General features: G+C 38.4%; 1 protein-coding gene across 3 annotated transcripts in view; it reads right to left on the reverse strand.

The window, feature by feature from the left end:
• Positions 1 to 12,269, reverse strand: part of GPHN (gephyrin) — a 618,338-nt gene that overhangs the window by 265,885 nt on the left and 340,184 nt on the right. For 2 of the 3 annotated variants that reach the window (XM_007449022.1, XM_007449021.1), the window contains 2 exons: positions 10,759 to 10,825; positions 4,599 to 4,871 (listed from right to left, as the gene is read on the reverse strand). In XM_007449022.1, the coding sequence (XP_007449084.1) occupies positions 4,599 to 4,871; positions 10,759 to 10,825 (340 nt within the window). Of the gene's footprint in view, positions 1 to 3,163; positions 3,272 to 4,598; positions 4,872 to 10,758; positions 10,826 to 12,269 lie in introns of all 3 variants that reach the window. The other variant, XM_007449020.1, reaches the window with a different exon arrangement.

Here is a 12,269-nt window from a genome sequence, read left to right on the forward strand (position 1 = left end):
TACTGTTCACAGTTCTTAGGTTGTGCAATACATTTTATCGTTCAAGTATTCCAAACCAAGGTCCAAAAGTCCTAATTCTCATTCTTTAGAAGAATTTGTAACTAGCTAGTCATCTCCCATAACATCATTCTTTTTCTTTCTCTCTTGCACTGAGAGCTGCTATAGCAGAGAGGTGAAGAGTGATGATTCTGGAGCCAGACTGCCTGGACTTGAATACCAGTTTAGTCTCTAGCTGGTTATGTCCTTAACCTCTTTGTGTGTCAATTTTCTCATAGGTAAAATGACAATGTATGTAAAGTGTTGGTATATGTAAAATGTTTAGAAGAATGACTGACAATTAATATTATTTTAATATACTAAAATCATCATGGATAGGAAGAAACAATAAAACCATATATATATATAAATATGTATATTCTTCAATTTTCTGACCGAAACTTTTTAAGTGCTTCTGGTCTTTTGTAATGGTATCATTTATCTCCAGGCAAATCTATAAGAGTGGCAGGTTGCTAACTTTTAGCATTTTCTCTCTTAAGTTCCAAATAAATGCCCTAGGAAGACAGACACTTCCTGACTGGCCGTATCAATCTAACATATTTGTTTTCTCCATATTCTTTCCCAAAAGGAAATCAGCAACTCTTTCTTCCCAGGGCAAGCAGCAGATTTTCTTGCATCCAGTGGAGCTTGGGGACCATCATTATTATATGGGACTTCTCCAGAAGATTTAATTTCTGTCAGTAAGACAAGATTTCTTATTATGTATCTCCATGGCTATTTTTGTCTTAAATTCCTCCTTGCCTCTCATTATGCTTGGAGTTTTTTTTTGTTTTTGTTTTTTTTTGTTTGTTTGTTTGTTTGTTTTTGCAGTACGCGGGCCTCTCACCGTTGTGGCCTCTCCCGCTGCGGAGCACAGGCTCCGGACGCACAGGCTCAGCGGCCATGGCTCATGGGCCCAGCCGCTCCGCGGCACGTGGGATCCCCCCGGACCGGGGCACAAACCCGTGTCCCCTGCATCGGCAGGCAGACTCTCAACCACTGCGCCACCAGGGAAGCCCCTATGCTTGGAGTTTTGCAAGCATAATACAAGCATTATGCAAAGTACAGTTGTAATTTCTTCAGGTTTGGATCCAGTCTCCTTGAAAAGACCTTTACACTTATTTAGTAATCACAGAGGGGCAAGATTTATTTTTCCTTTTTTCCTTCTGTGTGTCACACGCCCCTACTCTCTGTTCTCTTGAATCAGGTTTCTCACTCAAATATGAAACTTCAGGGATTCCTATTTGATATGTTTCAGTTATTACAAGGAAGTCTTTTCAGCTCTTTGATGAGACACTACATACTGAGAATTATTAGTCAAGATGCTTTTTGGTTGCAGACAACAGTTTACCCATCTCTATCTCTAATTAGCTTTTTCAAAGTAACGTATTGGCTCAGGTAACTGAAAAATCAAGAGACAGGTATAGTTCAACAGGGGCTGGAGTAAGTGGTCGAAAAATGTGACAGGACCGAGTACCTCTCTTTCTCTCCCATTTCTTAGGAGTGCTTCTTTACAGTTGGCTCCATTATTGGCAGGCATTACTTTCATGGTTCCAAGATAGGAATTCTTCGAGTTGTATATTTCCTCATTCATATTCAATAGGAAACAGAGAGTCTATGTTCCTAGTCATTCAAATAAAATCTAAGAGATGAGACCCACTTGCTCCTATTGACCTGAATTATGCGTTCCTTGAACTAAAAACTGTGGTTATGTGAAATAGATATGCTGATTATACTAAGCCACCTACCCTGGAGGATTAGTCAATCTCACCCAAACTATATGACAGGGAAATGCAGTGTAGTGTTAGAAAGAGGGATGGAAAATGGCTGCTGGAGAGGCAACTAACAAATATCCATTATGAGAAGCACTTCTCAGGCCTCTTTGTTTCCTGAAAAAGCAAGTTGATCAGTTTGGCAATAACCAGTATTCAGATAACTAGGAACTAACTATTGAAGAGTTATTCAAATCATTTTCCGTGTAGTAATATGAAACTCAGAATACAATAACTTAAAAGCTTGGTTATGAATACGAAACTTCCAAATATTTTAGTTTGAAAACCAGGGTAATTATTGTAGTTGCTGTGGTTGCTTTATAATACGAGAATACAAAAGACAGTTTGGTATACTTTGGAATGTTTATAAGTTATAGCAAAGCTATAGCTGGAGAATTCAGTTGTCAACTGGAATTCATTAATAATTTTATTAATCAATATTTACATTTTCTACTTGGCCTTTGACTCAGCTAAGTTTGTTTCCAACCAGGCATGGCTTGTTGAATATAAGCGTTAAAGTCATCATTTGGTAGTTTAGCTCCCAAGGGTCGACTGATACTAGTTTTCCTCCCTGCATCCCCCTGAAATCCTGGGTGTTTTTTCTTCCTAAGGATTAAAAACAAAATTACACTTATTACTTATTTTTATTTTTCCTTCTCATTTTATATTCATATCAGGAACTGAGGTTTCTTTTGCAGCCATGGTCTAAATTGTCACTGCTTATTCAGCTATACTTATCAGTTTAATCCTTCCTAGCCTGACACTTTTTACAAAGTATCATTCAGCCAATGACTGAAAGAAGTGATAAACACCCTTAAAAGTTTCTATATGAAGATCAGTAATATCAGAACTTGTACAAAGACTCAACTTCTAAATGGTTGTAATGAGAACATAGTGAAAGAAAAGAAAAAAAGATGCAAAATCATAAGGAAAAAAAGCAAGATTAATACAAATTAAATATTATCTTGACCAATCTGTTTGGATATTAAAACCTAATGTGATCCGCTTAAGGGATTATCTTAATTAAGCTAGGCAATTTATTTTAAGGTATGTGATGAAATTACTAAAGAAAAAGATAACTTCTGAGCAATGAATTTCTTGAAAGTCATGTGATGAAAGTTCATTGCCACATACTACAAAATCTTAATGATGTTAGAGTACTTTAGGTACAGGAGAAACTCTATTAAATTCCTTGATGGAAGATACTCAGTGGCACTTACACTTTCACAAAAAAGCACTAGTGAAGGTCTTTCAGAATAAAACACATCTTCCGTCATGTGCTATAGCCTACCTCCAAGGATAGGAGGTAGCCTGTATGCTTGCAAAATCATTAATGCAAAAGCCTCTTGTCTTACCGGTTCCTCTGCACTGCCTGTTGCATCATGGGAATAACTGATGAGACCAGGGATGGGCTGCTCACCGTGTGCCATGATAACAGCAGGACTGGTGTAGAATGGATGCTTCTAATGCACAACACATAACAACTATGAATATAGTGACAGGAAAACATGAAACTATACAAGCAAAATGACTGGAAAGGAAAAAGGGTGAAAACAAATGGAACAATGGAATGTCAAAAATTTTCAAATGAAGAATGACAAAATTAGCTTAGATTTCAAATGGTACAAGTTTTTTTAAGATTGAAACTGATGGTACTTTTAACTCTTTTAATTAAGAGTAAAAGAAAGAGAACATACGATGATTTAATAATGTATTTCATCAATCATTTCCATAAAAACAGAACAAACCTCACACACAACTTAAATACTTACTAGCCTTAAGTAAGGACTTAATGGATCACTGAATGGATCTGGAGACAGAATAATCCCATCTTCAGTGAAAGAACCACCTACTTGTTGTCTGAATGGACACTTCTAAAGGATCTCTATGATCCTTTCCAATACATACATTGTCAAAAAAATCCTCTCATGCTATGCTCATAGCCAAAGTATCTGGATGAGCCATAAACTTTAAAAATTACTTCATATAGTGATTAGATTTTCAATCTTTACACTCTCAATGAACAATCATTACTCCCAGAAGTGATATGCTACTGTCTGAAGATTTTGAAGTGTACAAGGTGGGTTATACTAGATATGGATAATAATATAAATCATGTTCTGTGACTTTAAGATGATAACTAAATTTACTGAAGTACTTCATGGTACTATATTTACTCCCAGAATTGTTCAAAGAGAACTTGTAATACTTTGATGCTATTTTAATAATATTTATTACTTTATTAAATTAAAAACATGAATATCTTACATCCATTTCTTCTCTTTATGACTGGAGTAATTTGTGTCCAATAGTTAAATAAGTGCTACTTAACTGCTGAAAAGTCTTGTCTTTAAAAAAATTATTTATTAATCTTCCTCAGCTAATTTCTTGAACCACCTTAGGTATCTTACCTTCAGTTTGGTGCTCCTCTAAGAATTTGTGAATATTTGATGTTCTGAATACATGAACATTGTATATTTACTATGATCACAAAAATGACATCTTCAAAGAGTTCTTAAATGTCGCATTGTTTATCACTGGAGCTATTACTTCAAAAGATAACAGCAGAATTTTTAATGCCTCAGAACTCAAAATAAAACTTCAATGCTTTCAAGAACTCTACATAATGGAGGGAATATAGCTGTGGAGTGTCATGAATATCCCCGTTCTTTTTAAAGGATGCCCTGAAGTGGTATTTAACTTATGGAAGAATGGGATGGAAAGAGAGATGAAATCAATACATTTACCTGTGGGTCCTTTAGATCTCTGGGTCTCTCTCAGCAGGCTTACCTTGGCCGCAATGGCTGCTGCAGTTATATGTGATGAAGAACTATCTTCTGTTGAAGCAACACCACTGTCTTTCTTCTCTTCTTCCTCCTCTTCACATTGAACCCCTTTGTCTTCTGTCTGTTTATGGGGGCTAGTTGTGGGAGGAGGGGAAAGAGGTGGTGGTGGGGAAGGTAAATCTTCAAGTTCATCATGCACTTCTTTTACTTTTACAATGGCATCACGTAAAAGGTCAATGGCATGAGGTAGGGCTGGCAGTATGAACTGAAAGCATTCCTGTATGCAAGAGGAAGAAAAAAAATGAAGATAAAGCATTTTTATAGGCATACAAAATGGCAGCAATCAAATGTGTTTGTGATTTTGCATTTATTTGTGATTTTCTCTCCATCTGTCTTAAGAATGAATCATATTTAATGTATTGTCTTTGCAATGCAAAATATGAAGTAAGAATGGTATATATTACGGTATTCTCCATAAGCTGAAGAACTACGCTATATAAGCACACAGTATATATATATTTTTTTAAGTAAAATTTCTATATAACTTTGGGGCTTAAAGATATATTATGAGAGAGCAGATAAGAATTTTTACCTTTCTAGTTAGAGAGGATACTAGAACTAACAAACCAATTGAGTACTGAACTATTTTATTCAGAGAGATAAGTTCTGACTACAATCATAAAGTATAGCTAGACAACGTTGTACAATATGTAAAAATAGGTATAAGTTTGTACAGCATAAAAGTCAATATAGTCTCTTGGTTTCTTTGTTTTAGGGGGCAGTGAAGGAAAGTACAGCATTTATTGCAGGGTGCCAAGCAAGGAGAACAGGCAGCTAATGATCAAAATATATCCATTATTACCTATATTGTATCACTAAAAGAAAATAGGTGAGAATTTTAAAATCAGAACATAAGGCCAGATATGTTTGGGGAATATGTTTGAGCAGAGGTCTTTCTCTTTTACATTTACAGTAACTTACCTTAAAATCTAATATGTAAAGAAATATCTTACAATTTATGGACTACCTGGAAGATATCTAATCTTTTAACCTACTGGAAAAAATTGTATAGTGAAGAATTTAACTTTAATCAAAGAGAGGTCTGGGCTTTACTCTCAGCTTTTGGGAGGTGATCTCTAGTTCCTTGTTATGTCATGCCTGATAAGAGTGTCTCTGTTTGCCTGGGGGCTTTGGCCACTGAACAGTCTAACAATGTGGTTTACTATGAGGGCTTTGGGAAACACTGTATCAGTTTTACCTCTGGAAAGAACTGGGAATGGCTGACTAAAGGTCAACCATGTGGGCAATACGTGATCAAATCCTAATAAAAACTCTGAACACCAAAGGCAAAGGAGAATGTACATAGTTACCAATACTCTGTGTATACTGTCTTATATTGTGGCTAAGAGGAGGTGATGCTTCCATGATTCCATGGAAGAGGATGACCAGAAGTTCCCTGTTTGGTACCTCTCTTAGACTCTGCCATATGTGCTTCTTTCCTTGGCTGATTTCAACCTGTATTCTTTCCCTGTAATACAACATACCCATAAGTATAACAGCTTTCAGTGAGTTCTGTGAGTCCTTCTTGTAAATTATTAAAAGTGAGGGTGATTTTAGAAATCCCCTCAATTGCAGTTGGTGTCAGAAATGAGGGCAGTCTTATAGACTGCTCCAACGTTGTAGCTGGCTAACTTCTGCAGTTGGTCAAAACTCCTTATAGTTGGTGTTCAGAAGTGGGATTTGATAGAAAGACCCTGACTCACTGAAACTTGTGATCTGGGAAGAGGAAGGAAGAGAGGGTGGCAGATAACGAATCTTTAGAGCCTAGATGAACACAGGGTTACCCACAGTATGGAACTGCAGCTGTACTGTAATTAGTTACTGGAGATAAAATTAGCAATGAAGTTTTAAAATGAAAGATCTAACTCCTAAGGAGTTATGTCAAAGCATAAGAAATGCAAAATGATAAAAAACAAAGTAAACACACAATTTCTTGGTTAATGGTATCTGTACTAGCTAAAACAAAAGTAATGGAGAATGTTGGGGTGGATCCTGAGGCTGGGCCAAGTTTGGATTCTGAATGGTCTGACATATATATAGCTGCTAGCCTCAGAGCTGCTTCCCAAGGAAAAATTTATTTTGAAGCAATAAACAGTAAATAAAGTTGGAATGATTCATAAGAAAATGGGGGAAAAGAAATAAGAGATTCAAGGGACTTGTCCTAGCAGGGTGGAAATATTTAAATGGTTATTAAGAAATGTATGAAAAAAGTGAGCATTGATGGGGACAAAACAGAGATCTTAAAGAAGCACTGCTGTGGGCTGAATACAGACTGGAGACCCTGCTGGTCTCCTAACATTAAGGGGTCCTAAACAAATCTCTATTTACCCTGGTTTGGAGGAATTAAAAAAGCTAGGAAGCAAAGAAACCTTACCTTGAATGACCTTAAGTGATGGACCCATAATCTAATCAATATAAGGTCTGACAAAAGGGTCTGGATCCCTTGACCCAACCCAGGCCTTAAACTCCAAGGCCATATGCACATAAATGGCTAAAATCATCAGGAGACAGAGAAGAGACTTTTCTGGGACTCCTTGACATGGGAGCTTCATGTACTGTGATTCTACAACCTGTTGAAATCCTAATGGGGGAGGGGGTACAGTTAGAATGGGAAGATATAGGAATGCAATAGTTGATGGGATTAAGGTGAATGTTTGGATAAGAATCAGAATGTTTGGAAAGTGAACTTTATGTGAAGTGGTGAATCTCCTTTACCTGAATGTATTATGGGCATGGATGTTGTGTCTGACTGGAGAATTCGTCCTCTACCTCATATTGTAAAACCGCAGGCATGTAAATCCACTCTTCCACCAATATAATTGGACATGCTAAATGGGCCCACACAGTTCATTAATTTGCTGTACAAAAGCCCTGTGTGGAGTGCAGACTGGGCTTATAGCAAAAACTTGTGAGTGCCACCCAACAACTGCTGGGATTTTGGACCACAAAATTTCCATTTGAGAGACAATTACTACTTGCTATTTGACTTTAACTGAGACTGCCTTTATAACTAAAGGACACAAAATAATCCTAAAACCTGAAATATCCAAAAGGTCTTGGGTAATTTCAGAGAAAAGCTCTAATGGGAACGGCAATGCCCAGGAGAGTTCCATAATAAAATGGAAATGTTGCATATAGAATCATGCTACCAGGAGAATGCAAGGAGGTACTCACGAGCAGGCAGCCTCTTTTCACCTAGGGCTGACTTCGGAACCACCTGAGGAGCTGCTGGATCCTATGGCCACTTGGGCCACTTGGGCGGTGCCCTATAAACAGCTTTCTATTGATCAACAAAGAGCTGCTTGGTTTATGGATGGCAATTCCAAGGTGAAGGGACAGCATCCTGTTTGGAAGGCCGCCACTCTGATTGAAGAAGGTAAAAACAAATCAGCTCGATGGGCTGAACTACATGTTTGCACCTATGTTTGGGTTTTTACTGAGTCACGGGAAGTGTCCAAATGGCCTGGCCGTATGGTCAGGCAGATGGGCAATGGAAAACTGGTCTATTAAAGGAATACCTGTATGGGACATGGCCCTGTGGAAATCACTCTGGGAACGTAAGGGGTATATTAAAGTAGATTATGTTAATGCCCACAAGAAGAACTCCCTTCCAGAACTGGAAGTTGATTGGTACTGGCGAGCAGATATCCTGGTGTACTTGCTTGACATGGCCACCTGGGTCCATGAAATGAGTGGACACTGGAGGTCTGTAGCAATGCAGAGATGGGCTGAATCTAGATATATTCCTCTTACACTCTGAGACACAAAATGACAATAAGAACTGTTTTGTCTGCTAAAAAGAGAGATACAGAGGCAGAGGGCTATGCAGCAAATTCCACAGGGGAAAAGTCCTACACATAGCTGTCATGTTGGACTGATGCTTTTAGTCCCTGGAGGCTACAAATGGGTCCTAACAGGTATAGACACTTACTCTGGTATGAGCTTTGCTTATCCCAGAGTAGATGCAAGTGTTCAATGTACTATAAAAGGACCAGAACAGAAGATATTGTATCAATGACCATGGAGGCACATTTCTTCAGGCCAAGGAACACTTTCATCCTCAGAGCAAAAATATGATAGAAAATTGAAACGGGCAGTTGAAATATTTGTTGTCTAAAATGTGAGGAGATAGTCATGAAGCCTTCATTAGTGTATGATCACACTCAACAATAGGGAGGCTAAGTGAGAGTTCCTTCTAGACAGATTCCTCTACTTTTCTGGAAAGAGGGGATGGCAAAGGATGCTTGTACAACTATATTTTCTCTTTACGGTTAACCTTTTTCGTTTTTCCCCACATCACCTCAACTTTCTTCTTTTCTACCTGATGCAATGGTCCTAGGATCAGGGCTGCAACTGTGGGTGCCAGAAGCAGGGATGATTCTTAAGCCCAAACTGTAACTATACTTTTAAATCTTTATGTCAGAATTCCTAAGGGCCTGATGGTATAGACTATGTCTTACTCCATCTGGTCAAATTGGGCTTGACAGTTAATGCAGTTATATTGCCTGGTGTTTCAGACTGCCTACTAGCTCAGTACTTATGTAACCTTAACCTTATCTTATATGAATGAAATGGACTGAGTGGGAAGTACTTGCTAAACTAGTATTACTAATGGCAATCTGGGCCAGCCCAGTGGCCAAACCAACGGTCTCATTCAAAGATGTTCAAAGGAAATGTCTGAGTATAAATGGAGAGAAGGAGGAATGGCAGTTGAAGGTAAAGGAATGAGTAAATGAGTTATGCAACAAGGGAAATCCAGTATTACCTTGGTGTCTCAAAAGAAGCTTAGAACAAAGATGATATTGTTTCTTGGCTCAGCTGTAGCAGATGCCAGAAAGGGAAAAGCCATATGTTGCTGAAACTACTCCTGCTTTTGGAACCTGACAAGTCTGTAAACCTGAGGAACATTCCTCTGGGACATGTTTTGATCATATGATATGATGACGACTAGGATAACTGTTAATGTCTGTGTAGGACTCCAGTAAGGTGCCAGTATCTTTTGACTCTTATTTTTCAGGTTATATTTACTAATATACTATGATATGTTATAATACAGGCATTGTTAATAAGATTATAATGCTGATATTGATAGTGATATATACTGGGAATTTGAATTAAAGCCTCCTCAATACGCAATACCAATGGGAAATGATTGGCCTGAGCAAGAGAGCTAATTTCTATGGTAAATAGCTCTGTGAGAATGTATCATAGGGTACAAATAATAGTAGATCAAGATGGAAAATTAGTAAATGAGTACAAAAATATGAAAATTTGTATAATGGCTTTAGAGGATGAATTACCTGTTTCTCTAAATCTACTCCTATCCCACTCTGGCTCCTCCACATCTTAGGCATATTCACACTGCTAGTGATGTTGTGTCTATAATATACATGCTATACTAAATATAGAGGGCCAGCCATACAAATATGATTGTTTTGTTGTAAGAAAGCCTTGGCCAGAGGCCAGCGGGTAGCTTGTGTTAATACAGAATTAACCTTACCCAAAGAGAGTCTGGCCTTTGCCCTCAGTTACTGGGAAATGAAAGGAGTGTCTTTGTTTGTCTGGAAACACTGGCCACCAGACAGTCTAACAGTGTGATTTATGATGGGGGCTTTGGGAAATGTGGTATCAATTTTGCCTTTGGAAAGTGTTGGAGACTACAGGTATATGGGCAGTATATGATGTGCCTCAATAAAAACTCCAGATGCTAAGGGCTTAGAGCTTCCCTGATAAGCAATAATCCCTGTGTTGTTACACACTGATGCCAGGAGAGCAATGTGTTCATGATTCCACAGGAAGAAGATATTAGAAGCTCTCCATTTGGTACCTCTCCTTTATTCTGTCTTATGTACTCCTTCCCTTGGTTGATTTTAATCTGTATCCTTTCCCTGTAATAAACCATAACCATGAGTATACCACCTTTCAATGAGTTCTCTGAATCCATCTTGTGAATTACTGAAACTGAGGGTGGTTTGGGAAAGGCATTGAACTGCAACTGGTGTCAGAAGTGAGGGTAGTCTTGTGGAGTGCTCCAACTTTTTGTTTGGCTCTCACAGTAGCCAAAATTTCTTACACTAAACCATATAAATCTCAAGATAGCTCACCTGAGATCCTTTCTTGCTACCTGGCAAGTTAATTATGAGAGTTTTCCCTCTGATTCCACATACAGGCCTGGAAGGAAAGAGAAACCTGATGAACACTAAATTAGAATGATAGTCGGTTTAAATACATTCAACAACAAAGATCAATCATTGTACTTTATATGTGAACAACTGTTTTAGGAATAAAGTTGTTATAGCTAAAGATTCACCAATTGTTATACAAATTGGGCACTCACTCTGGCTGAGGTTTTTATAATAATGGTTAGTGCAGGGGATTTGAAAAATGCACTGAACATGAAATCAGAATAAATTAGCCACTTTAAAGAAATACTGGCCAAATTATCTTCTTCCTCTAACTTCAACTTTTTCATATCTCTTACAGTTCTAAGAATTCAATGAGATAGCATATTAAAAATGACTAGTATAGTAATATCTATGTTCAAAAGTCTAACACATAAGGCACTCATGAGTTGAGTGAGATGTTTAAACTCTAGCTTTTCAGGAAGTCTATAAGTTTTAAAGTAAGACAGGTCTCTCAACAGCAGTGGGGAGAGTTTAGAGAGCTCAGCTGTTAACTGATTCACTGATAAGGTGTCAATTTTTTTTTTTGTGTGTGGTACACGGGCCTCTCATTGTTGCAGCCTCTCCCGTTGCAGAGCACAGGGGCCCGACGCGCAGGCTCAGCAGCCATGGTTCACGGGCCCAGCCGCTCCGCGGCATGTGGGATCTTCCCGGACCGGGCCACAAACCCACGTCCCCTGCATCGGCAGGTGGACTCTCAACCACTGTGCCACCAGGGAAGCCCAGATAATGTGTCAATTAAAAGTAGAAAGGTCTTTCAAAGATCTTTGTAAATTTTCAGGCCACTTTTAAACCAAGTGGTTAGATAAGAAACATAAACAGTGGAAAAGCATGGGAAACTGGAATAAAGAGTTGAAGGCCTATGGGCTTCCCTGGTGGTGCAGTGGTTGAGAATCTGTCTGCTAATGCAGGGGACACGGGTTCGAGCCCTGGTCTGGAAGGATCCCACATGCTGTGGAGCAACCGGGCCCGTGAGCCACAACTACTGAGCCTGCACGTCTGGAGCCTGTGCTCCGCAACACGAGAGGCCACGATAGTGAGAGGCCCACGCACCGCAATGAAGAGTAGCCCCCGCTTGCCAAAACTAGAGAAAGCCCTCGCACAGAAATGAAGACCCAACACAGCAAAAATAAATAAATTAACAAACTCCTACCCCCAACATCTTAAAAAAAAAAAAAAGAGCTGAAGGCCTAGATTTCATGAGAGTTCAAATCATACTCTTCCAAAAATTGGCTGTGTTACTTTGACCTGGTAATGATATCATTTCCATCATTTGAAAACAAAAGGACTAGATTAGTCTATTTCTAAAATTTCACAACTTAGATTGTAAGTCACATAAGAATCTTTTCCTAAAACTTCTGATTGAGTTTCTTCTTTAATTACTTTAACTCTTTGAAATAACCTAAAATTGTCTTTTATTTTATTGTTTTTTT

The sequence above is a fragment of the Lipotes vexillifer genome, unplaced genomic scaffold, assembly GCF_000442215.2.
Source record: "Lipotes vexillifer unplaced genomic scaffold, Lipotes_vexillifer_v1.1 scaffold629, whole genome shotgun sequence".
NCBI lineage: Eukaryota > Metazoa > Chordata > Mammalia > Artiodactyla > Lipotidae > Lipotes > Lipotes vexillifer.